Source organism: Crotalus tigris, unplaced genomic scaffold (assembly GCF_016545835.1).
Source record: "Crotalus tigris isolate CLP2741 ecotype Arizona unplaced genomic scaffold, ASM1654583v1 scf7180000018548.2558034, whole genome shotgun sequence".
NCBI lineage: Eukaryota > Metazoa > Chordata > Lepidosauria > Squamata > Viperidae > Crotalus > Crotalus tigris.
Genome location: NW_024097071.1, coordinates 1,326,958 through 1,354,645, shown reverse-complemented (window position 1 = coordinate 1,354,645; position 27,688 = coordinate 1,326,958). Strand labels below are relative to the sequence as shown.

At 35.4% G+C, this 27,688-nt stretch overlaps 2 protein-coding genes across 8 annotated transcripts in view; both read left to right on the top strand.

The window, feature by feature from the left end:
* The first annotated feature begins 452 nt into the window (after positions 1 to 452).
* Positions 453 to 19,654, top strand: LOC120312839 (sodium-coupled monocarboxylate transporter 1-like). The gene is made up of 15 exons (XM_039354099.1): positions 453 to 1,900; positions 2,810 to 2,875; positions 4,066 to 4,117; positions 5,136 to 5,203; positions 5,621 to 5,775; positions 8,135 to 8,275; positions 9,216 to 9,345; positions 9,726 to 9,814; positions 10,651 to 10,760; positions 11,061 to 11,128; positions 12,067 to 12,153; positions 12,576 to 12,751; positions 13,797 to 13,900; positions 14,879 to 14,964; positions 18,141 to 19,654. Exons 1-15 carry the CDS (start codon positions 1,550 to 1,552, stop codon positions 18,252 to 18,254), a joined length of 1,797 nt encoding a protein of 598 aa, XP_039210033.1. The 5' UTR covers positions 453 to 1,549; the 3' UTR covers positions 18,255 to 19,654.
* Positions 19,655 to 24,584: 4,930 nt separating this feature from the next.
* Positions 24,585 to 27,688, top strand: part of LOC120312838 (sodium-coupled monocarboxylate transporter 1-like) — a 44,729-nt gene continuing 41,625 nt past the window's right edge. For 6 of the 7 annotated variants that reach the window (XM_039354097.1, XM_039354093.1, XM_039354094.1 and 3 more), the window contains exons 1-2: positions 24,585 to 25,471; positions 27,038 to 27,103. In XM_039354097.1, coding sequence (XP_039210031.1) covers positions 25,097 to 25,471; positions 27,038 to 27,103 — 441 coding nt within the window. In that variant the 5' untranslated portion in view covers positions 24,585 to 25,096. Of the gene's footprint in view, positions 25,472 to 25,668; positions 25,904 to 27,037; positions 27,104 to 27,688 lie in introns of those variants that run through there. The other variant, XM_039354098.1, reaches the window with a different exon arrangement.

Below are 27,688 nucleotides of genomic sequence, written 5' to 3'. Positions count from 1 at the left end.
CTCATTCTGGGATGGTTGCATATTTATATTTCTGCAAATGTAATGGCTAGCAAAGTACAGAAAAGGAAGTTGGAACAACCAATCAGCACATAGGATGGGCACCTCCACAGTTGGGATTTGGGTGGTGTGTGTGTGTTGAAGTCTGCAGCCATCTGCAGCCTATGCCTTACCAAACAAGCCTTACACCAGTGGTTCTCAAATAGTGGGGCGGGCCCCCCAGGGGGGGTGCGAGGCTCCGTAAAGGGGGGCTCGTTTGACCTCGGCAAATACTGTCATATTGGACGCACGTGACACACGCAAAGGACCCGATTGGATAGACAGTCACGCGGGGGGGGGGTGCGAAATGTTTTCTTCTTCCTAGGGGGGGCATGACAGAAAATAATTGAGAACCACTGCCTTACACACAGTTGCAGGCAACTCTATAGTAAGCTTAAGTCTACTTTGAAGCTGAGTTCATATATCATTCTAAAATAACATTGTTCAGAATTGTTTATTAACTAAACCATTATTGATTGAATTTACATGATGTATGGGCTGTTTAACATAGTTTATAACCTCACCAGCTCCTATGTTGCCAACCAAATCATATTAAAAATGTATCAACTTTGCCATGCAGGTATTAGCTTGGGTGGGGGTAATAGGAAGAATCACTCACAAATATTCTACCTGCTTCTAGAGAAACTGGGGGAAGGATGGATTCATTCCTGCCTTGGTATACGTGGAGGAAATGGAAGAATCAATTTACCAGCAGAGATTAAATAGCAAACACACACAAATGAACACTTTCTGAGACGAAAGATGGTATTAGTCAGAATAAATTAATGAATAAATTAATGGAGGCTATGGATTCCTGGCAGTATACTTAAACTGGGCGCTGGTTCTCAGGACATCACATTACAACGCATTGTCTGGATGAAAGAATCCAGCACCTTGAATAATAAGAGATAGCAGCTGGGTGGTAGCGGGGATTACTATGCTACTCCACGCCCTCCGGCCACCACTTGAACTCCACAGCTGAGAAAATCTTCCTGGTCTGGACCGGTTAGGGCTGTTCTCTCTTTCCCTCCCCTTTCGATGCTCGGAATGATGACACTGCTCCAATACTGAACCCGAGGATAAAAAGGAGCCTATCCATTAAGTGCCTCCACAAGGCACTAGAGAGGAGCTCGCTTAGTAGGTTTGGTTTCCAACCCCGTCAAAGACGGCGGCCGGGAAAGGCGACAGGAATCAACACCGGGATAGCTTATTGTTGGGCGCGGGGCACGGGACAAGGAGGCGAACGGCCAAGCGTCAGCCAGGGAAACCCGGCCAGAAGGCAGCGCCTCCGTCCTCAAGGAGAACAGTAGCAGTTTCTGGAGTTGTGCGAAGCGAAGGTTGCCGGCGAAGCGACCGCCTCCTTAGCAGAGCGCGCCGAGTTTTGCCGGGCTTGGGAGACGCTCGTGCAACCGGACAAGTCAAAGGCGCGCGCTGAGCGAGGAAGCGAGGCAGGCGGTCCAAGAGCGCCCCCCGGACTCTTCGCCCGCTCGGCGGAGGCGCACGGAGCTCATCCATGGTCACCTGCAGAAAAGTCGGGGGGTTCGCCGTCTGGGACTATGTGGTCTTCGGAGTCATGCTGTTAATCTCCGCGGCCATCGGGGTGTACTACGCCTTCGCGGGCGGTGGCCAGAGGAGCCGCGAAGCCTTCTTGATGGGGGGCCGCAGCATGACAGCTTTACCCGTGGCGCTCTCCTTGACGGCCAGCTTCATGTCGGCGGTGACGGTACTAGGTACCCCCGCCGAAATCTACCGCTTCGGAGTCATGTTTAGCCTCTTCGCCATCTCCTACGCAGTGATGGTGGTTATAAGCGCTGAGATCTTCCTGCCCGTCTTCTACCGCCTGAAAATCACCAGCACCTACGAGGTAGGGAAGGAGGGGCCAGCTAGCCTTACCGGGCTCCGCTCATACTTGCTTTCTGGAGAGGCACTCGCCCGTTTCTCCTTGGCTGCTGACTATTGTTTTATCTACATACTAGTAATTGTACATAAGCAATTACTGTCGTATTGTTTTCTACATTCCACCACTCGCTTTCTGAACTCTTCAACTAGGACAGTGTTTCTCAACCTTGACAATTTTAAGGCATGTGGACTTCAACTCCCAGAATTCCACAGCCAGCAACGCTGGCTGTGGAATTCTGGGAGTTGAAGTCCACATGCCTTAAAATTGTCAAGGTTGAGAAACACTGAACTAGGAGATGGAGGTTAGAAGGAGTTGAAAATGCTCTGCAGCTTGTCCTCATAGAACTGGACTCTGCAGCTGAATCTTCTACTACCTTGTGATCCCAGCAGGCATGAAAATAATTTAGAGTAGTTTCTCAAGCAACTTGATATGTGGACGTCAGTTCCCAGAATTCCCCAACCAGCATGCATTCATCATATATTTTAAAAGTTGCTAACATTGATTTAGAGAGCACGGAATAGCTTCTGGCAAATGACTTTGCTTCCTTGTCATATACTGTAGCCCCCTAGCCTAGATTATGCTGTCTGAAGTGATTGTTTCACTTTACAAAATGAAATTATGTGTGACTCAGTAAACGTCTTATTGGCTAATAATCATCATGAAACCTTGTATTGGATGCAACAAAACAATTGTGTATAGAATAAAGCTTGATGAGGAATGTAGATTTATATAAACAGTATAGAATGACAAAGGTTGGAAGAACAAAGCATGATTGAAGAGTTAGACAACTCCTCTAAAGTAATAATTTTTCAGTAAAATGTTAATTCTTCCATCAAAATTACACAAATGTTACAAAGTATTTGTTTATTACAGTACCTAGAAATGCGGTTTAATAAACAGCTGCGCCTGTGTGGAACAGGGCTCTTTATTATATTGACGGTAAGAAAATTAATTTTATACATTTCTTTTAATGTATGACATTTCTAAATAAATTGATTCAGCCTTCTATCTTTCCAAGGTCAGTAAAATGAGGACCCAGATTGTTGGGGGCAATATGCTCATATTATAACAGCCCAAAGAGTGCTGTAAAGCACTATGGGGGTGTATATAAATCTAAGTGTTATTGCTATTGCTAAATTTTAATATTTAATAGCTCTGCAGTAGATTACATAACTAAGACATTTAATGTAGTGTAAATAATAGTTGTAAAATAAAGTTGATTTTTAAAAACAGATATGAAGTTATGAACTATATTATTTTATATGAACTAAACTGAAGTACGAAGTAAGGGAAAATCTTCACCCCCTTGACAAAAAGAGTTTGATGGCTTATTTAAGTTATAATAGATATGTAAATAAATATGCTAAAAAGTTTTGAACTAAACCTTTTGAACATAAAAATGTTCAAAACTTCTTTATATCCTGTAAAGAGTTATATTTGCCATTTAGCTCTTTATTTGGAATATACCTTGCATTTAAATCTAAAATAATTTAAGGGTTTCTTCAGTCATCTTTTACTCCATTAACATTATCATTATCCTAAAAATTCTCTGGCATACTGGAGATGTTTCCTGAACAATATGAGATGAGCTACAGTAGATTTTTTGTCAATGTCAGGAGTTAACTATCACATAACATAGTTTACTTCTCAAATTATGATTATGAAAAGAAAAACAAATGTTAATCAACTTGAGATCTTTGGATCTCAATTTCTGACTATGAATGAACCTTGACCATTTTTGAAATCTTTAGTTGTTCAGGAACTCAACAATATTCTTAGAAGAACCAGTTTGTTTATTTAAGTCAAAATTTATAGGCCACCCATCTTATTGTATAAATGACTCTGAGTGGCTTGCAAATAATTACTGTTACTTTGCCTGCAGTAATATTCCAAACAACAATGTTCTGCATTTTATCATGATTATGATAGCTTCTTATTTATTCTAAAAATTAAAACTATTATTCTTTTATTGTATTTTGTGTAAATGCTATTGAAACTTAACACTATTATCAGCACATTTGTCATATATTGTTTGGATTTAATTCGCCATGCAATTCTATACTGTACTGTTTCCAAATAGTTCTTGGAATGCCAAGATGAACAGTTTGTGTTGTGTGTTTATTTTTTAGATACTTTACACTGGAATTGTCATTTATGCTCCAGCCTTAGCTTTATATCAAGGTAACATTAATATATATATATATATATATATATATATATATATATATATATATATATATATATAATAACAAATAAATTAATGCAGAACAATTTTGAAATTTTTCAACTATCTGCTGATTCTGAACATGTTTATATAACTCAAGTTGCAATAACAGCTGTAAATAGCCTAGGTTAATCAATTCTAAATATTAAATAAAGATTCACATGGATTCTAAAAGTATTACAGGTAATCCTTGACAATTGAAACCAAAATTTCTGTTGTTCAGCAAGGCAGTTATTAAGTGAGTTTTGCCCCATTTTAGGACCTTTCTTGCCACAGTTGTTAACTGAATTGCTGCAGTAGTTAATTTAATAACACAGTTATAAAATGAATCTGGCTTCCTCATTGACTTTACTTGTCAGAAAGCCACTAATGGTGATCACATGACCCTGGGACACTGTAATGTCATAAACATGAACCTGTTTCTAAGCGTCTGAATTTTGAACACATGATTATGGGGATGCTACAAAAGTTGCATAAAAAATGGTCATAAATCATTTTTTCAGTGCCATTGTAACCTCGAATGCTCCACTAAACAAATGATTGTAAGTTGAGAATTGTTTGTACAATTAATTCTTTAAAAAATGTGATCAATTCACAATTAATCTTGTATGTTATATTTGCAATACAATGCAAATTTCTCATAATGATTTTCATTCTTATTTTTTCACAAAAAACTAAATAGTTATATTCTACGTTATTTTTATAATAGACCTCAATAATACATATATAATAAATATGTATATATATATTTAATCAATCCTGCAATAAAAATTGATTAGACTCACTCTTCAATTCAGTTTTATTTTTATTTTTGTAGATTTAGACTATCTGCATTATCCCACAAGAGTTGTCTATTCAAAAACATATTGGAATCCCATATCAGTTAATTTTTAAAATTATGTTCAATATGCTTTGGATTAACCATTTTCTGCTATTTTAATTTTTAAAAAATATTTTATACTTTTTCTTCCCTAGTTACAGGAATTCATTTATGGGGTGCAGTTGTTGGAACAGGAATAGTATGTACTTTCTATTGCACACTGGTAAGTCTGCAATTATTTTGAAAATTGCTATAACTGCAAAGCTTAAACACTTAATTGAACAAATTCATTATATTTACTTCTATTATTATTATTTTAAATACAGGTAGTCTTCAACCTATGACCACAACTGAGCCCAACATTTCTGTTGCTAAATGAGACATTTATTAAGTGAACTTTGCTCCATTTTATGACCTTTTGGGCCACAATTGTTAAGTGAATCAGTGCAGTTGTTAAGTTAGTAACCCAGTTGTTAAGTGAATCTGGCTTTCCCAATGACTTTGCTTGTCAGAAGTTTGCAAAAGGTGATCGCATGAACCCAGGACACTACAATTGTTACAAATATGAACCTATTATATTTCTTTTAATACTGTATTACTTGCCTTGTATTTTAATCTATGTCTTTTGTTTTCCATTCAGGGTGGACTAAAAGCAGTGATTTGGACAGATGTTTTTCAAGCAGCAATCATGATAGCTGGATTCTTATCTGTGATTATACGTGGTGTGATAGTACAAGGTGGTTTTGGAAATGTAATATATGACACCTATCATGGAGGAAGATTAAATTTCTGGGAGTAAGTATTTAATTTATTTGAGCTGGAGAAGAAACTTTCAGATATATATTATTTGTTATGTAGTTAAGTTGAATCATTTATAGCAAATAAATTATATTTTCCAGTAGTAGGTATAGAATAAGGCTGTTACTGATCAGAATGCTTAAGTTATTGGATTAGGATCAGAAAGACCTCACTCATGAAAAATCACTGAGTGACATTGAGTTATACTTTGCTCATACTTTTTCATAAAGTTGTAATGTGGGAGATGAAATAAAAAGAGATATCCAAGTAAATTGCCTTGAGGGGAAGGTGGACTATAAGTCAAATAAGATGGATAGATAGATAGATAGATAGATAGATAGATAGATAGATAGATAGATAGATAGATTTAAAAGGTAAAGGTTTAAAAAGGCTTTTATAAGGTAAAAAGCTTACCTACCTACTGTAGGATGTATCTACATTTTTGTTTGTTGTTGGAAGGATCCAAACTAGTACTGTAGAGGTAAATAGTAGAGGTAAAGAAGACTACAATAGGCCACAATAAATGGAAAAAAATAACAGATTGGATGTCCTATTTTGTGTGAGTTTAAAACAGTTTTTGATACAATTTTAGAATTTATTCGTAAGAAATCTTTGCATCTTCAATGACAAAATTATTAATGATGTACAGGTAGTCTCAGGTTACATCCATAATGGAGCTTGCCATTAGGGTTGGAGGCTGGAATAAATATTAAACGATCTGCCTCAAATAACGATCAACCATCTCTGCTCTACCCAAGGTATTCATTAATCAAATGTGTGGGTCATTAAGTGGAGCACAGAGTGCCTCAGGGGTGAGACAGATCCTGGGAGGCCTAGTGCAGGTACAAGCCCACCTGCCTTGGGATTCCCAAGGCCTCTCCCACCCCCTGAGATATCCCATGCTCTGCTTCTGCCCCTTGGGAGGCTCCCACAAGTGTCTCGCTGCACAATTGACTGTCTTACCAATGAAAAACAACGGAGAAGGAAAATGGTGGACATGCCTACCTATCCTGGTTCTGCTACTGCCCTTCCTCCTGACAAGATTCCCCTGCCTTTCTGGGGCAAAAATAGGACTGGTTCCAGTGGTGGGATTCAGCTGGTTCACACCACTTCGGCAGAACTGGTAGCTAATTTTTTGTTGCCCAGGCTCAGAATGGACTTCAGGAAGTGGCATCCACACAGAGAACTGGTTGTTCACATATTTGAATTCCATCACTGACCGGTTCCCTAACCTTTCAGAGCTTTTTACCCCACCAGCTGTCTACTGATTAGCTGGTCGTCAGGAGACTGCAAACTTCAACTGGCTTTTTCTAGCCTTCAGAAATGAGACCCTGAAGAGTAGAGGAAAGGAAGGAAGCAAGCAAAGAAACTTGTCTTAGAGTCTTGCTGGGTCCTACAAGCAATCAGACAAACAGCTAAAAGCTTTGTAAGGATCCCACTTCTGTTCCATTTTAATACACATGGCTAAACTTTCTAAGATGAATATTTTTTCTACTGCTCCTCAAAGTAGAAAGCTGCAGAAAGAGTTTCTTTGCTTGCTTTCTTCCTTTCCTCTACTCTTCAGCCTGGAGTTAAGGTAAGATTTTTTTAAAGGTATAGAAATTGGAAGGCAGAGGTAGGAGTTTAGTTTTATCACCTGGGTAGTGGGGAAAAAGATCAACAAGACTGTCCCTCCCAGCTTTTTTGTTTTATTTATTGAAAAAATGAGAGGAGAGGAACCCCCTTTCTGGAGCAGAGAGGGGATTAAAGTAAGGGAAAGGTTTTGGGAAGCTCGGCCTAAAGCTGCTACCTTAGCATGCAGAGTCTGGTTACCCAAAGGCTAGCAAGTGCCTGGAGAAGTTTGCAGTCTCCCAATGGCCAGCTGATCAGGGCAGAAAGCTCCAAAGGCAGTTGCCATTTCCTACAAGGAATTGTCTGAGCTCTGAAAATGTAACTGCTTCCAGGAGGCATGGGGAGCAGGCCAAAGTGCTGCAGGGTCATGTCAGGGCAGGATGGGGCTGGGAAGGGAGAGAGGTGGGGAAGTGCTCCAGCACTCCCATGGTCAGTCATAAGGTGAATGACCATGGGGGCACTGCAGCCGTCATAACTTTAAAACAGGGTCATATGTGGTTTGTGGGTGTCTGTTGTAACTTTGAACATTTGCTAATTGATCTATTGTATCTGGAGGATTACATGTATGTAATAAGTTTTAAAAATGTGTTCTGTGCTTTCAGTACTACTGCTTAATATTTAAAATTTCTTAATATGTTTTCAAATTAAGCTTGTGAAATATTCATTGAAAGAAAACATAAACTAGTTTTTAACAGAGATATGATCAGTTAGCTAATACTATAAAATACATTTTTATTCGATGTAGCTTCAGTCCTAATCCTTTGCAAAGGCATACATTCTGGACAATTGTTGTAGGTGGGACTTTTACCTGGCTTGGAATATATGCAGTCAATCAGTCTCAAGTTCAGCGATATCTTTCCTGCAAAACCAGATTTCAAGCAAAATTGTAAGTTAACATGTTCTGTTTGTTTGCTCAAGGATTTTCATTTAAATTGTATTCTCAACATCAATGTCCAATAATGATACAACCTGCATTCTTATAATATAGTATGTATTACAGACTTTTTTAAATGCAAACCTTTTAGTAACAATGAATTTAGCATTACTTAGGACATTCCATTGAAGGGCATAAGCCACAATTGTAACAATCAATTATCAAATTATTTATTACCAATATTATTAAAATCTCAAACCGATATCAAACTTTGATTTTGTAAACTCTTTCTGATTTATTACCCATTTATGTATGTATAAAGTCCTTTTGAAAGGCATAATTACTATTGACATAGATATTGAAAATTCACTATCCTATCTGTCTTTTAAGCAAAGAGCTAATCTTGCTGTTCAAGATGTCTGCTGATGGGATGATAACAATTAAAAAAGAGCAGCATTTGCATGCTGTTTGGAAATTAGTTCTCTACTTCTTAACAATTGTATCTTAAATGTTCAAAGTGGCCTAAAGACAGACCAAAATAATACCTCATACTGTCCAATATGATGCATATTATTCATTTATTTTTCTCCATATTTTTCTGACATCTTACACTTGGGCTATGTTTACAATAATAAGAATACTACAATGTTTATAAAAATAATTAAACACCAAGAAGAATTGTTTTAATTCATGTGGGGAAAACTTCCTGAAATCCTGGTAAGTCAGTTAATGATTTTTAAATGTACATAGCTATTTACATTTGCTGGAACATTTGCATAACTTTTTTAGCCAAAGAAACCAGTACATTCCTATCTAACAAAGACTTTTTCTTTGCCTGCCAAAGAGGAAATAAATGCAGGTATAACACAATGCAATGTGTACATATAATGCTACAAAATAATAATATTTCTACACAAAGTAAAAAAAAACCCTCTTGTTTGTTTCCTTACAGATCTCTTTATTTAAATCTCGTGGGACTCTGGATAATTCTTGCATGTGCAGTATTATGTGGATTAATAATGTACTCTGTTTTTAAGGATTGTGACCCATGGACAGCAAAATGTGTGATGGCATCAGACCAGGTTTAGTATTAAAACATTCTTAATTAATGCTAAATAAACATTAGGGCTATGATTTTCAGTTTTCTATTGGGATATGATTTGATTATAGGGAGTTACTAGAAGAAATCATAAGAAACCCCTTTTGAAAGAAACAGTTAAGAAATGAATGACATTAAATTTTGGAATAATGTCTCCCAAAGTATGCCATGCATAACGGAGGAATTAAATTAATGGTGTATTTTTATGCCAATTTTGAACTGTGAATTTACCTTCCTTGAAAAAAAGCAATTTTAAAGACTATTTTACACATATTTTTATCACATGTTTAGGTATTGTAAAGTAGGAAGAAAAATGTATGCAAAAAAAATATATAAAATATATGTGCTATTTGCATTTTTCAGCTCATGCCTTATCTGGTGTTGGAAATTCTACAAGAGTTTCCAGGAATGACAGGTCTTTTTGTTGCTTGTGCTTATAGTGGAACCTTAAGGTAAGTTAATTCAAAATTCAATAGACAGAGAAGTGGGGGAAGTGTCAACGGAGTCAATAGCAACCTTATAACAAGTGCAATGGTATGCCCACTGAACTCAAGGAGACTTACTTCTCAACAAATATTTATGGTTGCATTTTAGTGGGATTTCCAACTAAACAGATGTATTTATTTTACCTTTAAAACAATCTATACGACCATTCATCCCACTACCAAGTATAGGATTATATAGCACAGCTTCACTGTTTATGTAGTTATTTTAGGTGACGCAGATATTAATCTAAATGTGAGCTGAGAGCACATATTTTATTAGTATGTTAATTTAAATGTGTAATTGTATTTTATGGGAATACTGTTGCTCTTTAAGGAGACCTAATTTTTTTTAACTAACAACAAAGTAACAATAATATTAGTAAATAAAAAGAAAAGTGAACTTAGGAAAATTTTACAGAGAAATGGAAGTCACTGGATTGCTACCATGATACGTTATGCTAAACCAAAATTTGCTTGGATTTTTTTTTAGCATGAATCCATTGTGGTATATATTAACTATGACTTATTATAACATGTTATAAGAGGTCAGTAATTTCTTTATTATATAGACTTGTTTCTTTAAGATTTCATTAGTAACTTCTTTGAACAGAATGGAGAGTGTTTAAATTATGGGCTTTTTTCCTAAGTAATAGATAAAACTAATAATGTCTTTCAATTATTGTTATTCAGCTGCTTAACTTTAACAGCAGAAATAATAACCACTATAGTAACTGTTTGATAGCAAATGAAATACACCTTTAAATTGATATGAAATTACATGGACTCTATTTTACCTGCCTTAGTACAGTGTCCTCTAGCATCAATGCTTTAGCTGCTGTGACTGTAGAGGACCTCATTAAACCTTATTTCACGTTAACTGAAGTTAAATTGTCTTGGATTTCTATGGGGATGAGTAAGTATATATTAATATTTATTTTAAATTTAAATTATCTTAAGGAAATTTTTAATTTGTTTTTAAAATAATTTATTATAAAAAATTACAATTACTATTTTTTAAATATATGAGCTATTATTTCAATTATTACAATCTGTTCAGTGAAAAAAGCCTATTATTATGATTGGTTGCATAATCTGGATTTGATATTATTATCATCATCATCATCATCATCATCAAAGAACAATCTGACTTTTGTCTAATGCTGTTAAATAAATAAAAACTTATTTGATCTCTTTGTGTGCATCATCCACATAGGTTTATTTTATGGTGCGGTGTGCATTGCTATGGCTGCCTTGGCATCAGTTCTAGGAGGATTGTTACAGGTATACGTAATAATTTCTTTGTCAAGAAATCTCTCTGGAAAACAAAGCAACCCTTATTCCTTTCAATGGATTCTTTTTTTTTTATACTTTGGACTTACTTTGATTGTAGTATTAGCACTGAGTAAACCTCAATAGTGTAAGCCAGTGCAGTCTATAACCTTCAATGGCCTTCATCCTGCAGTGAATTGATTCAGTATGAGCATAGCACAGGTGCAGTTTAAGAGTGCAGTACAAACATGTGATGTGTCAATAAGACATTTACAAATAAAAGTCAGAAAAAAATAAATAAAAGTCAGCATAAAATGGTTTGTTTTCCTTTCTTCTTTCCTTTTCCTTTGTTTGTGGCTGTCTGTGTTTATGTCCATATATTATTTTAAAAGCTATTTTAAGGGGGGCAAATGATGGCAGAGAAGATATAAAGGAAGGGAATAGTTTCCACATAGGCCATTTCTGCTTTCCAAGTCATGTTCCTTTCAATGATATTTGTCTCTAGTTTGAAAAAACAGAACTCAGCCAATTCGTCATGGGCAATTTGAAGTGGGGAAATGGTTTGCAGGGAAAGGATTAACTATACCCTCTCATACTTTTCTATTACTAATTGTGCAGTATCTTAATATATAGTGTTTCTTATCTGTAAGTTAATGTACTATTGCCTACCTGATGCCCTTCACATGTGCTGGAAAGGATCACAGTTTCCTAAATGCCTACCTATAGTACATTTGTTAAAGCCAACATATCTGCAAGACATCATTTAGGAAATGTTGTTCTAATAAATAACCACTATTGTGGTTCTGATTTTTTTCCCAGTAGAAAAGCTGGATAAGTGTATTGTAAATAAATGTTGTCTTTTCATTTTAAAATGTTTAATGAAAATGAAGCTATTTAGCACCGTTTGTAGATTTTATTCCTTCAAAAGTATAACTTAATGTTTTTCTTAGGCAGCATTGACCATTTTTGGCATGGTTGGTGGGCCTCTCCTGGGCCTCTTTTCCTTGGGCATTCTTTTTCCCTTTGTCAATGCCATGGTAAGAAAATCTTCTATTTACAGTACTATTTAATTGCTACCCCATCTTCTGATTCAAGACATTCTTCAGTCTCCCTGAAAAAACAAATTAGTTAAAGAGATTTGAAACTATTAAATGCATCAATTCAAACCACAATGAATTGTAAACATTTTTGTGAACATTAGCTTTTTTAAATTTTGGTATACTATAGGGATATAATCTTTGTCTCAGAAATAATATCAACAGGATGACTTGGAGATCCTTCTCTTTCTGGAGCTCGAAATTATATTAAAAAGTCCCATGCTGTTAGGAAAGTAGTATGCACAATTCTAAATAACTAATGTAACATCTGACTAGTTTCTAAAAGTACAATGTTTAGAAATTATAGTGGGATTTATTTCTTTTCTTTTAAATGTGGTCAGATTCTATTTCCTGTTTTACAGGGTGCATTTATAGGTCTCATCTGTGGATTTGTTCTTACCCTTTGGGTTGGAATTGGAGCTCAGATTTATAAGCCGCTGGATACTAGGACCCTGCCGTTACCTCTTTTAATTACAGGCTGTAACATAAGCAGCCTAAGCACAGAACTGCCAACTGTTACAACTGAAAATAGTGAGAGGTATATGCCAAATTTATTAACATCCACTTAATATGTCACATTTAATTATGCCAAACACAGTAAGTCTTTTATTGCTAACTAATGTTATTGTTTTTTGCATAGTAGGATTTGAAACCCAGTCAAGTACACATTTTTCTGTTCACGTTTGCAGGATACATTAACACTTTGCAGATCACATGCAGAGAAAATGATAATTGTTCATTTCCATTACTATTGATTTGTCTAGTGCTGTTAATTTGCTTCTGCTGGTGCTTTTATACATATAATGTACATTTTTTGTAGAAAGATATATTTAAATTCAAAAGGAAAATGGCAAAGTCCGATAATCTTAGGTATTACTGAACAATTGATATATCCTTTGGGATGGATTCACACATTCTGTTAAGCCATTATATTTTTAATCATGATTCCCTAATGAAGCCACAATTGCTTTTGTTACATATCTGCTAGTAACTATGATTGCCAAATTGCCGTGACTGAATTAATATATTGCTCACAGCTAAAATCAAATAAACTAGTGATAATTTAATGTTAGCTAAATCAGGCCATCATAATGTGTCTCTTGCAGAGAAACATCATGTTCTAAAGACCTAAAGACAAACCTTTGATAATGGTAGATATAATTAGAACTGGTTTGGGATTATGTTTTTATTGTGACCGCTTTTATTCTTTGTATGTTCTTCAGATTACAGAGAAGAAAAACACCTGCTTTCCTTTAATTTTCCCTTAGCTTGAAAGTCTAGATTCACTTTTAAGTAAGTCTTTGTGACTGTAATCAACAGTGTGCACAAGGGTGGCCAGAGTCAGGAATAACAAAAGCAACCTGTGCTGTTGCAACGAAAGCTCTGCCTGCTTTGTGCATGCAAAACGCTGTTGCAGGCACAAGACTGTTTTCTTTCTATGAAGACAGCAAAAGCCTCTTATTATGACTGCATTGCTGCTTTGCTAAACTGTTTTAAATAATTATATTTAATATAACATTGTCATTGTAAGATTTCATATAAATTGTGGAAATACATTAGTAAATTCTATTTTGCCCCTCTAGACCAGTCCTTGCAGATTATTGGTATTCTTTATCCTATCTGTATTTAAGCCCAATTGGAACTCTGTTTACAGTTGCTGTGGGAATAGTCATTAGCCTTTTGACAGGTAATTAATGATTCCTCTATTTTTGCTTTTATTCAAGTATATATTTATTTCCAGAAGAACAGAATTCAAACGCTGCTCTGTATAAAAATTATATCTGAATTTATAATATCAAAATGTTAGGATTAGGTTTCTCCTTTGAAATTGCATCAATATCTGGATTTTTAGAATCCAAAAAATAAAATATACTATTAATCTTTTAAATTTTGAAAGTTTAATTTACATTTTCCCTTCTTCTGTAATAAAAGTCTGTCCATATTTCAGAGATGGGGCAAATAAAGTATCTTATTTGTTAAAATAATATACATTGATTTAGAATAATTGGATTTCTTATTGCATAACAATTTCTTTTTCAATCTTGTCTAAAAGCCTGGAACTCGGGCTGCTTTAATAAATAACACAAAGATGCTGAACTTACATAAGAAGTACTTATACAAGTTCACATGAGCACTTCTAAATTTTTTTAAAGTGTGTCCAGCCTAATATACAGTTAAACAAATAATTTGGTACATGACAAATCTTCATTTTATTTTAAACTATAATTTATTTAGCTTTCTGAATTTATCAGTTGGATTTGACTTTGCAGACAACCTTACCTAGCTGTTGCAAATTCAAATCAGGTTGATAAATTTCAAGTTTATTTTAGATGCATGAAAAATGGTTTCATTGGCCTGAGCATACAATTCAAGAAACAGAAAGAAACAAGGACATTGTTTGTTTATTCATTTATTAAATTTACATACTGCTCATCTTTATAAAGTGATTCTGGGCAGTTTACAAATAAAGTCATACAGCCACATAAGAAAGACATAAGCAAAACCAACATTAAAAACAGAAGTAAAAACAAGTTAGAAAAATTTAAAAGTGATTACACTATGCCATTTCATGTTAATACTATTGTTACTGTTTTGCACAAATAATAATTTAACTATACTATATGTGTGTTAATATATTTTAACTGACCACATAAATGTTTTTCAGGAGGACTTAAGCAGAATGTGGACAAAAAATTCTTACTCAGCAAAGAGGATCTTTTTTGTAATTTCTCAGGTGGTAAATCGAAACAAGTATGTATATATTATTTTATTTTATTCCAGACTGATAAGGATTGCAAAGAAACAAAGAATCCAAAAATGACAGAGAGGTCCAAACACACTATATAAGAAAAAGCATTTAACAGATACTGCAACTTCAATCCATTTAGTGTTTGAAGTGCTTTGAACAAACCAGTGCTTTGAACTGAGCACAGAAACAGTTCACACATTGTGAATACATTCCAGTCACATAATTGGATAGATTTGTCCCCTAATTAGTCAAGTAATAATTCTAGTTGATTACATTAAGTTTCCATATTATCTTCAAAGATAGGTCCAAGTACAATCCATTGCAGAGGTCAGAATTATTATGACTTGTTTCTTAGATGTAGTTTTGAAGTTACCAGTTCTTTTTGCCCTTAATATTATTACTCTTGGCTGTTATCTGAATAAATAATTGGCCACTGTCAGAATGATAGGGATGTATATTATAGATGAGATTTGCTACAATTTTTTTTGAACAGCCAACTATGTACTTTAATCTCATCATAGAGACAATTTCATGTCTTTATGAAGACATTTCAGATGCTGTATAATTCAGAATTTATGAAACAGTATTTAAAAAATTAGATAAATTCTGTAGCTTTAAATAGTCGCCCCGCTTTTGCCTTTCTACATAAATTTATAGTTCCAAGAAGCAGTAGATTAATAAAGTTGTTTAAATTTGTATTGAACCTAGGATATAAATAGTAACATTTATATAAGTCTATAACCTGTGTGAAGGTAAATTTGATCATTATTATAGTTTCTGGCTATGAAATATTATTACATAAAAGAAGAAAATGAGTATTTAAGACGTTCTAGATCTTAAAAGTACCTAATTCTTAACTAGCTTTTGTTATAGAGCTGAAGGCACTAAGAATATAACAGAAGAGTCCTTTATCAAATTCTGCTACTGGTAGTGATGTCCACAGAGGAAGGTCAAAATCTGCAAAATGGAAGGTATGGCATCATGGTCTAAATTCTACCTCTTTTGTACATGCATTGACATTGCATGCAAGTGCAAAAATGGCAGGGCTCTGATTGTTGATATCATGCCCACCATTTTCCAGATTTTAATACTCCCACCTGGATGGGAAGTGGAAAATGTTATTACATCCTCTGCTATATATGAACACTAAAAAGTCATCCCAGAAATTATTCCACTTGGGGCATCTACAGTGAATGTCAAAATGTTAGATGATCAAAACCTGGATCTATCAGTTAGGCTATAGAGGTTTTTGCTCAGTGCTTTCTTTTATAAATAACACTCTTCTTTAAAACATTGTCTAACCAACTGAAAGTCAGAAACGGCCCTTTTTAGGCCTATGTCTTAAAAATGAAATTATTAATTAACTTATAAAGAATTATTTACAATAAAATTGATTCTGAAAAGCTGAAATAATTTGCAACTATACTATTAAATACCATTTCTTTGGTGGCTATCTTTTATTAACTATACGAAAAATCTAGCATTCCTATTTGAAGGCAAACATTAGTGAGGGAATTGTTTATACATATCTTTATTCAAGGAAAGACTTCTCAGTTCCCTTTGGAAATCTTGTCCCTTCTAAACTTCCAAAAGGATGGTATTCCAAAGGGGGAGGATCTTATATTTGTTTTGATAAGAACCTAGCTTTCAGTTTATCACACCCGAATTAGGACCCTGTTTCAAAATGGCAGTATTTATTTATTAAACAAACGTATATGGCTGCCCAACTCAAAATAGTGACTCTGGACGGCTTAAAAAATTAAAAGTCCACAGCACAGAAACCCGTACTACCACCCACCTACCAGTAATAATCAAGAAGCAGGGCCTATTCTTGATATATTTAGGATTTAGACCTTTTGTTGGTATAAAATCAGTGTTTAGGCTTTGGTTTCAATACAGATATTGAAAGCCTATGAGGATGTTGTATTTCTCTTATTTACACTTGGCAGCAGATGAGCAGATATATTAACTAGCTAAAATAACAGTTTGTTTTCAAGGACCACTTCATATAATAAATACACATTGCAAAAATCTAATCCCGCAATTATCAATGAATGACAAGATCAAATGTTGTTTTCCAGTAGTAAGTGCAGCTAATGTATAGACCCAAACAGGCAAATATCCTGTGCCACCACTGTGACGTGGGCATCTAAGAAGAATGCTGGAATATTCTCAAAACTGTACCTGACCATGTAGGAGATTATTAAGTAATAAAAAACACAATTCTCCAAACACTAATTAAATTAATATTTTAAAATCTATTTTGTTTATGATTAAATATAAATTCATGAGCACCTCATTTCATTTTTTATTTATTTGCATTCTGCCTTTATTATTTTTACAAATAACTCAAGGCAAGCAAACACATCCAACATACCTTTCTCCTATTATCCCCACAGCAACAACCGTGAGGTGAATTGGGCTGTGATAGACTGATTAGCCCAAGGTCACCCAACTGTCTTTCATGATGAAGGCAGGATGAGGGATCATGGTCTCCCACTTTCTAGCCTTTCTAATCTTAACTACTAGACCAAACTCTTTATTCATAAGGTGTGGCATACTGATAATTTCTTAACTACCATTGAGGAAATAAGCAGTTTTGTAATATAAGGAGCACCAGTTTGGTCTAGTGGTTAAGGTGCTGGCCTGGCATTCATGAAATTGTGAGTTCTAGTCCTGCCTTAGGCATGAAAGCCAGCTGGATGACTTTGGACTAATCATTATTTTTCAGCCTGGCCCACCTCATAAGGTTGTTGTGGAGAAAATAGAAGAAGGCAGGAGCATTAGGTATGTTCACTGCCTTGAGTTATTTATTAAAAAAATAAAATAAAGGCAGGATAAAATCTAATAAATAACTGCAAAGTTATTAACATCAAAGTTATTGGAGGATTTGAAATTACAAAAAACTTCATTAATAATTGGTCCCTTCTTGAGTACAATTCAGTGTCATGCTATTAATCCTTAAATCCCTATATGGTTTGACACCCAGATAGCTAAAAGAATTTTTCTTCTCCACCAGGAGCTCTGGAACCTCCTCTCCAGGATAATTTGCCTGGTATCAATATTATTATTATTTTGTCGCTAAGCAAAATCGCATCTATTTACTCAACTGTTACATTTATTATTACATATACTGTTCTTTATTACATTTATTCTAAACATATATCTTGTTTTCCAGGAAGATAAAAAAGTTTTGAATTGTACACCATGCAATGAAGGAACTGACAATCCAGCCTTTAATCATATTGAAATGATGACAGAGAGTAAAAAAGGAAATGACACTTATTTGTGAAAATGTTGGACACTTTGCTAAAGTTGACAGCTATTTCAAATATATTAACATGGAATACAACTAACATTTTGCTATGAGAATACATTAGAAAATTCATCCTAACCTGAACTTTTGCCCTTCCATATTTTAACATCAGTCCATATTGGCTGGGATATTGTTAAAGAATACATTACGCAAATAGTAACTAAAAATACGGAAACAATAACAAATCTAATGTTTTAATTTCATAAGATATGTGAAGCTCATTTTGGAAATTAATACCTGTCATACCATTGTGTGCAAAATGAAAACTATGTTATGAATGTGTTTTTATTATTTCATTGGCTATTGGCTATCATCTGAGATCAAATACTCAATGAGATTTTACTTCTGAGAAAAAAATACATAGAATTGCATTGCCATGTTTTATTTTCCAAAAACTTCACTTATTTGTCTTTTAGCATCACCCAAAATGTTGCACATTTCTTCATGCCCTGATTTTTTTCATGTTAACATGGATAACTGTCCATGTGTAGATCTCATGTGGAACTTTATACTTCGGGGTCTTTTACAGTCAGAGCATTAGAATCACAGAAAGACTAGGTATATTGAAACTTTCCTGTTTCAAATGTCTTCCTTACAGCATCTATCGAGTGCAGTAAGAGAGCTTATGTTATCAGGTTAAAACTAAAAACATAGTTCTACAATTCTTTCAATTGATTTTGCATCCTGATGCAAATTTGTGAGAGATGGTCCAGTGTGAATTATTCAATAGAAATACCATCAGAATGTAATCCTACAGGTTTACTCAGAAATAAGTCCTTTTATATTAAAAGAGAAATGTTATTACAATTCCAAACCTCTTGATGCTTCTCAAGTTGCCTGTGCCTTTTATTTAAAACCTTTAAAACTTTTAAAACTTTTTTTTTTAAAAAAACTGGGAAGCATCAAAGCTAACATCCGCCAAAGAATAGATCTCAGTACTCCATGGACTCAGAACATTGAAAAAAAAATGATCAAAAGATTGGGGCTTTTTGGCTAAAATTGGGAAAGGGAGTTTAGGTGGATGGCTGAAATTCCCAATGAGAGTTTAGGAATATGCAATATTTGTGTGATGGAATAATGAGGTACATGGCTGTGAATGTCTGGAAGACTGATTATCTGAATATGTAATTGAGACTAAATGTTTGGGAGTAAACCAGAAGAATAAGAATATTTTTAAGAAATGATGCTGAGAGAGAAGTTTTATGTCTTAACACTATGTGTGTATATTTAGGAGAAAAATTACTTGGGTATGATCTGTCTGTGGAAAATCAATTAAATAATTTCAGAATAATTTATTTAAAGTTATTTTGGGAGTGGTATATCCTTTCTATGAAATATGTCTTTTCTTAGAAAATAAAACTATAAGTTGAAAAAAACTGTGTTTTACTATTAATCTCAACAATGTGGCTTTTTATTTTTGAGCAAGAATAATTCCTCCAAAATTTCCTTAAAAAGTTCAGATATAGCCAAGTGTCTTAATATATATATTGAAGACCCCAATTTAATCTATTATAAAGGATTTATAATCTACTATTTGATTTTTAGAATATAAATAGTTTTAAAATCATATATTTCCCTTTCAGACTTTCATGAATTATGTTGCTGAGTTTGAATACTTCAGCTTCAAGAAACCTGGCTAAATAACAGCTTTTTTATAAGTAGGTATAGGTGTTGCTTGCAGCAGTTCCTAGATTATGGGGTAGCTTAATGTCAGGCACAAGCAACCAGAATGACTCCATGAGCAGGTCAAAGTAATTTAATGTTGTTCTCTTAGTTACAAGAATCTCGCTGACTAACTGCATTTTCTTGTGAACAGGCAGATAAAGCCTTCAGGAATCTGGCCTCTTCCTCCCATGAAGCGATTCTAAGCTAGCCTGCCTCTTTATTCTCCCCTGTACTCAAGCTAGGGACTCCATCACATTTAAGTATACAGATTTCAACTGACCTTTGTTCAAGCATTAGTTAGTGGAGCGCTATACAACATCTGTGCAGCTAAAATTTAATAACACTCTATTACAGTGTCTACCCTACCTTCTCAAAATAAGTTCCAATTTAATAGCTTATGGACCAAACTTGAAGCATACAAAAGTACCTTTATGCTTAATAATCCCTCTGCTTATGTAATAAACATGTGGGTGTGGGTTAGTGATGAGACACTTTTTATTCAGTTCAACGAATATCCCCAAACTAGTTATAATTTCCCATCTATCAACCCAGCAATATAAATATTCAAAAGTGGATTACAAGGGACTGTGTTTATTACAGCTAGCCAACTAAATTTATATCTATTGAGGCTGGACCGGGTGAGGCGAAGCTAGCGAGAAACTGAACTTGCCTCAGCATGCTCACAGGAGGCGGCAAGGGCCAATTGCTGATCACCTCCAGCCAATGGTGCCTTTCTTCATTCCTCACGGAGGTTAACACTTCCTCAGCTGCATTTCTTGTCTGTTTTTCTCCCTCCCTCATCACAAATATCTTATCGCCACTCTGTCTTAAGGCTGTGCAGCTATTGTCCAGGAATTTACAGTGGCCTTTCAAGACATGGCCACCGGTAGCACGGCCGCCGGCCTTGCTGGCAACCTCTCCCCCTCCCCTTTCCCTTCCTGGGGAGGGAGGAAGGAAGGAGATGAGAATGAGGGAGGAAGGAAGGAGATGAGAAGGAGGGAGGCAGGGAAGGAAGGAGGGTAGGGAGGGAGGGAGGGAGGGAGGAAGGATGGAAGGAAAGAAGAAAGGAAGGAGATGGGAAGTCCTGCCTTAGTCCTGCCCTGCTGCCCTTTTGCCATCCCCTTGGCCCCTGCTCCTGGCCTATCCCGGTGGTCTTCCATCCTATCTTAAGGATGCTTTGGTTATAATCATTAATTTTTTTCAAACTATAGTCCGGTCCCCCAACAGTCTGAGGGACAATGAACTGGCCCCATTTAAAAAGTTTGAGGACCCCTGTTTTAGAGCATTATCTTCGAAATAAGAGTCTCCTAAATCTGAGTCAAATATAATCGCTAACTTGCTCCCTTATTGGACTCCAGTTTCTACTGCTGAAATAAAGACACTTATAAATCAGATAAAACCTGGTAAATCTCCAGGTAATAACTTTATCATTCCTGAAACACTACACAATAATTTGGAATGGTGGGCCCTAGTTTCTGCTTCTGTATTTATTTATATTGATTGCACTATGTAAATCCCAAAGGACTAGACCTCATATAGTGCACATTTATATAAAGGGCACCCAAGACCTGTCTAATTATAGCCTTATTGGCCTTTCAACTATAAGCAAGCTCTGTGGCAGACACATACAATAAATTAGTTGACTAGATCAACCTAGAGCATACTGTATATTGTCAGATGAGCAAGCAGGCTTTAGGAACAGGCATTCTATCTATGGACATGCCCTTATACTTCAACATCTGATCAAAACAATACACATATAAAACAGGTTCAATATTAATTGTGATAGAATGTGCATCTGCAGAGCAATAGAGGAGAGTTTTGGTAGTACAGATGTCTCCCAGAGAGAGATCCAAATTAAGAGACTATGTAGGCCCAAGCTGACTAGAAGAGGGAGGAAGAGATTCAATATAGCCACACCCTAGAACAGTGATGGTGAACCTTTTAGATACCAAGTGCCCAAAAAACACCCTGCCCTTGCTCGCTCTGCCTCCTGCCCCGCCCACCTGCAGGGCCAGCTACAGCTTCCATGGCCCACTACAGATCACCCAGGCAGCCCTGCAGCACCATGGCAGTCAAGTCCTCTGCCTGCACCCCGCAGCATCATCTGCGATGGGGTGCAAGGGCGGAGTCTTGTCTCTGCTGCCTGTCTGCCATGTCCTTGGCTGCGCTACTCTCCTCCGGGGGGGCTGCTGGTGAGGAGGGGGCCATGGGGAAAGGCGGGGCTAGGGAAACGGTGCACGTGCCCACAGAGATGGCTCTCAGTGCCGCCTCTGGCACCTGTGCCATAGATTCACCACCACTTCCCTAGAATCTCTCAGGATATATCTAGTAGGTTAGAACATTTAGTTTGGCAAGATTTTGTCCATTAGGTGTAAGCAATTCAACTAAAGCTCGCATACAGCTACTGTTGCTACAATAAAAATGAACATATTGCCAAAGATTTCATTTTTATTTCAAACAATTTTGATAAAACTTGAGAAAAACTTCTTCCAAGATTTAAACTCATTAATTTTGAACTTTGTTTGGCAGGGGAAGAAAGCTAGAATTAAGATGAAAACATTACAAGACGTTAAGGAAAATGGAGGATTTGGGTTGCCGGAATGGGTGTTGTATTATCAAGCATCTGTCTTAACATAGGTGAAAGAATGGATAATGCTTAGAAATAAAAGGTTGTTATATTTAGAGGGGCATGATTTACAATTGGGTTGGCAGCTTTCTTATGGTATGGAAAAAACAGAGTTCATAAGTATTTCCAAAACCATTATATAAAAAATGCCTTGTTAATAGTACGGGAAAAAAATCAAAGCCAAAATATACTTAAAAATTCCAGTGTGGCTATCAACGATGGAGGCATTTGTATATCCGAACTTGGTAGATTTTGAAAAAAATAGGGGCATATAGAGATATTCTAAATATTGATGGGAATTTAAAATCTAAGCAAGAATGGAAAATCAGGGATCAACCTATTGTGGTGAGAATATTTACAGATGCAAAATAGATATGAAAAAGACGTGAAAATATATGAATTCTATAAAGATCAAACTGTATTTGATAAGATTTTGTTAATCTCAGATGAGAAATTAATTAAGAAAATGTATAATTTTTTGTTAATTTTAGAAATGGAAAATGAAGAAGTTAAAGGAACAATGATAAGATGGGCGAAAAACTTTGGCTACAATATAGAACTAGAAAAGTGGCAAAAGCTATGGGAGAGAAATTACAAATTAACAATGTCAACTTCATATAAAGAAAACTTATATAAATGTTTTATAGATGGCACTTGCCACTAGCAAGATTAGCAAAAATGTTTAAAAATATGTCAGATAGATGTTGGAAATGTAAGCACAACTCAGGCATGTACTATCACATTTGGTGGACATTTGGCAAAGCAAAGGCTTATTGGAAAAAGATAAATGCGTGGTTAGAAAAAATATTAGGTGAACATGTTGATTTTAAACCTGAACTTTTCTTATTAGGTATAGTGCCTGAAAAGATTAATAAGCGAAGTCTATATTTGATTTTACACATTACCACAGCAGTGAGAATAATCTTTATGCAATATTGGAAGAATGAAGGACTACCATCAGAAGAAATAATCAGAAAAATATTGGAATGCGCAGAGATGTACAGATTAACCATGAGATTGAAAGATAAAGAAGACACAGATTACTACCAAATTTGGGACTTATTTTATTGTTGGCTAGAGGAAAGAATGAAGGATTAGGAATTGAATATGTATTAGCATAGCTGAGCTCAAACTGCTCGTTGGTTGAAAAATTAGATTTTACACTTCCTTTACACTTCATGAAAGGATATAATCTAAATTCCTAAGGATATTCCAAGTAGCTCCTTCTGTTCCAAATGCAGTATTAAGGAGAGATGCAGAACCATCTAAAGTTAAAACAGATGTATGGACTCGTATTCTAGTTACTGTACTTTCACACAGATTTGAGTTTTTTGCTTATTGAGGATAGTTACAAATCAATTTAGTTCAGAACAACCTTACAAAAACTTCAACACACTTCCAGGAAGGCATTCCTAATGATGGGCTATTAGCATGCACTCAATACATTTGAACAATGTGTCAAAGATTTGGAAGCCCAACAGGACTAGTCTATTCTACCTTAAGTATGTTTTTCTAAGTAGTCAATTCTTTATTTAAAGTCAGTGCAATACTTACATCACACAACTATTTCCAAATTCCAAAGAACACTAACTTTAATGCAGCATTTTGAAGGGCTGATACAAAAAATTTCCTTATGAGCTGAGACTGTGCCCATTAAATAAAATTTGTTTTGAAGATTTTGTATCTGAAAATGGAAAATAACATTCTGGCATTTTAAAAGAACTTTAAGCAAAATTTAAATGCACGGCAGCCAACACTTGGGGGAAGAAAGCCTTTTTTAAGTAATACAAAAAATAATTACTTTTTTTCTTTAGTTTCACTATGGTTTAAAAAAGGTCTAGAATAGAATAGAATATCTTATTGTCACCGTGTAACTCACAAGGTAATTAAGAATACTTCTTATTCTTTCCAGCTGAAATATATTTCTGGATAATACTTGTGTATCAGAAAATCTGCCTGGTTCACAACTCCTTCCAAAAGCTGCCTATTTTGCTAAGTCTTGGCAAAGAAAAAAAAATAGTATAAAGAAAAAAAACACAATTATCAAACACAAACACATGGGATTTAAGAGGGAAAGTGTTAGATGAAAAAAGCTGTTCAGCTCAGCTGGGAATGGGGGATGAAAAAAGGAGGGCAATCTGATAAAGAGAAAAGGTGGGCACGAGAAAAACCCGATGTAGGAGGGAATGCCTACAAACAACGGGAGAAGCGGGTCGAAAAGCGCAGCGAAGTGGGAAAACGGCCCCGTGCGCCGCTCTCAAGGCTCCACGAGCGCTTCTAAGCAATGGGGCGCGGAGGCCTGGTCTGGGCGGTTGGCAGCGCGTGGCTTCTCGGGCGCGCAGCTAGGAGGGCTTGCATTGGGTTTCGGCTGTGGAAGGAAAACAGTCCTTCAGAGTGGCGAGTCGACCTTAAACCACCCGAGAGGTGCTGTATTTGCGGCCACAGCTTCGCAAGGGAAGATTCTGTGCCACCTTTCTTCTAGTTGGCCCAGACTATTGCTTGCCCTCGAGTGGGCCGAATTATCATGACGACGACCAGCTCTCAGTCCGATGTTGGCGTTGACATACTGAGTCAACGTTTCACCACCCTGGACTATGCCATCTTTTCCACAATGTTGCTTTTGTCGGCGGTAGTTGGCGTATTCTACGCCTTCGAGGGAGTCCTAAAATCTCACAAGGACTTTCTGATGGCAGACCGCAATCTAAGTTTTTTGCCTGTGGCATTTTCTCTCGCGACTAGCTATATGTCGGCCTTGACAGTGCTGGGAACTCCGGCAGAAGTCTATCGCTTCGGAAGTGTTTTTCTCCTCTTTGCTTTTTCGTACGCCATCATGGTGGTGATCATTGCTGAAGTGTTCCTACCCGTCTTCTATCGACTGGGACTCACCAGCGTTTACGAGGTAGGAATAGCAGCCGTACCTACCTACGCCATGGCAAGCTAAAATTTACATCTCACGTTACGTCATAACTCTATACAGTCTATTTTAATGTTAAAACTTTTCCAGTGTTTTCCTGGACCGGGATGTGTAGCTTAAGATTTCGTTTGGATAATGAAATGGGCGGCATAATAATAAATACAGACTTCTATTTCTTCTCTGACATAGCAAGAGCTTGCCCATCTAATTTTCATATTGAAATTGCACGGAGACCCAACAGGAAAGGTTTTAATTTCTGAATCTTTCTTGGATTTCAATCAGTGGTTTATATTAAACTTACAAATGACGAAATGTAAAACGTTTCAGAACCCCTCCATTTAAATTCTTACTTTTTTGAGAGGGCCACGTGTTGGCCATTGGGGCAACTCTGTTAATTGCAATTCAGAATTGCAAGCGGTAAGAATATATATTTTTCATTAATAATTTAAACTTCTCAGCCCTTTTTTCAATTCTGTTAAAAATAAATTAACTAACCATTGGTACAACTTAGGCATTTAATAAATTAACAATGCTAAAAGAATAAACTGTTCTTAGTTATCTTAAGGTTAAAATTAATTTAAAATGAAACTTCAGGTTTCTTGGAACTAAGTGGAATTTATTATCTTGCAAAAATATTATCTTAGAACAATTTAATTTGCTGATTTTTCTTAAAATAGGTCCTTCAATTTTTGTTCCAAAAGTATAACTTATCAAGATTCCCTAAAAAAGAGATGCCTTCTAAAATGGGAGCAGTATATACTATGGATATATTATCAATTTCATTCCCCCAACTGTGTCCTTTTATTTTTTAGTCATCTCTGTTTATGGGAATAAAATGCGATCTTTTCATGTGGCTCCCCATTCTAAAGAAAAATAGAAACCAATACTTGATTGTAACCAATACTAACCTTTAGAAACATAAGAGTGGAAGCATTAGCATGGTATATGCAGTACAATGCAGCGAGCCATGCGCGGATCTGTACACTCTTTTAATTGGAATCTTCCTGTAATTTAAATTTGTTTTTATGGCTTGCACTCTGAAATGAAGGAGAACAGATTCTCATTCACTCTTTAACGTGCCATATTCTCCACTCTCATCAAGTATGATGTCCAGAAGAGGACATTGTACTCTGATCACAGCAGAATAAAATGAGACTATACTTATTTGCCGCAATTTGGAAAGTGTATTCTTTTGTTGGTGCATCTTAAAGTTGTTTTTGATTTTTTTTCTGTAATCATTTTACACTGCAGTCATTTTCTGCTTATAGTCATTATTCCAATATATTTTTCACAAGTACCAATACCACGGGATCACCCTTTCTCAAGATACTTCCATTGTAATCTACAACTATTCAGAAAATGTTTGACACTTCACAAGCAAATTCCTTTTCTTCCTCTCTAGAATTCCCTGAAAAATTTGTGTTAACTCTTACGTTGGCTTTCTTGTTAAAATTTGGGCATTAAAACTTCTTTGCTCTTTTCCTTCTGTACATTGCATTTTTCTATACATAAGCACATTTATTTTGTTTTAATAACTTACCTCTCTTGCAGTACTTGGAGCTTCGGTATAATAAGTATATGCGTATTCTTGGAACAATGATGTTTATAATACTAACGGCAAGTAGAAACACAAATATTATTGATTATCTTTAAACCTTATTTAAAGTATCATAAACAATAGTTTTTAAATGCAGTGTTACTTACTGCAAATAATATATAAATTTGGTATTGTAAATGGTATGTTCCTGGTTTAAAATTAAATTGGCTTTTAATGAGTTAATTTATAAAAGGCCATATTTATAAGGAAAAGTATATTGTGTATATTCTCTGTCATATATAAAAAGTATGGAAACAGGACACTAAATATATATTGAAAATATGGTAATAAATGTTCTGTTACTATTTGTTCTTAGAACTTGTTCATAAGTTATCATATAAGATGGTTTACTTGATCTGAAACATTTTAACTATCCTATTGTACTCTTTGGGTATAGAGAATTTATTATAAAAAAAATCAGGTATAAAAATAACAGTTGCATAGCGAAAAATACAAAGCTCTAATGGGAATTTACAATCTGGTTTTTCTTCTCATCTTGAACTCGTATTATACTGGTCAAAACTAATTTTTATTATAGTAAATTTACATAGTTCTTATTTCATATTATATTCAATATAAATTAACATAAATAAATATTTATGAGG

Bases quoted from the DNA above. Each gene is read 5' to 3' on its own strand.
- LOC120312839 (XM_039354099.1), top strand. From the start codon at position 1,550: ATGGTCACCTGCAGAAAAGTCGGGGGGTTCGCCGTCTGGGACTATGTG. The intron at 4,118-5,135 runs GTAACATTAATA...TTTCTTCCCTAG, and splicing joins AGCCTTAGCTTTATATCAAG to TTACAGGAATTCATTTATGG. The intron at 5,204-5,620 runs GTAAGTCTGCAA...TTTTCCATTCAG, and splicing joins GTACTTTCTATTGCACACTG to GGTGGACTAAAAGCAGTGAT.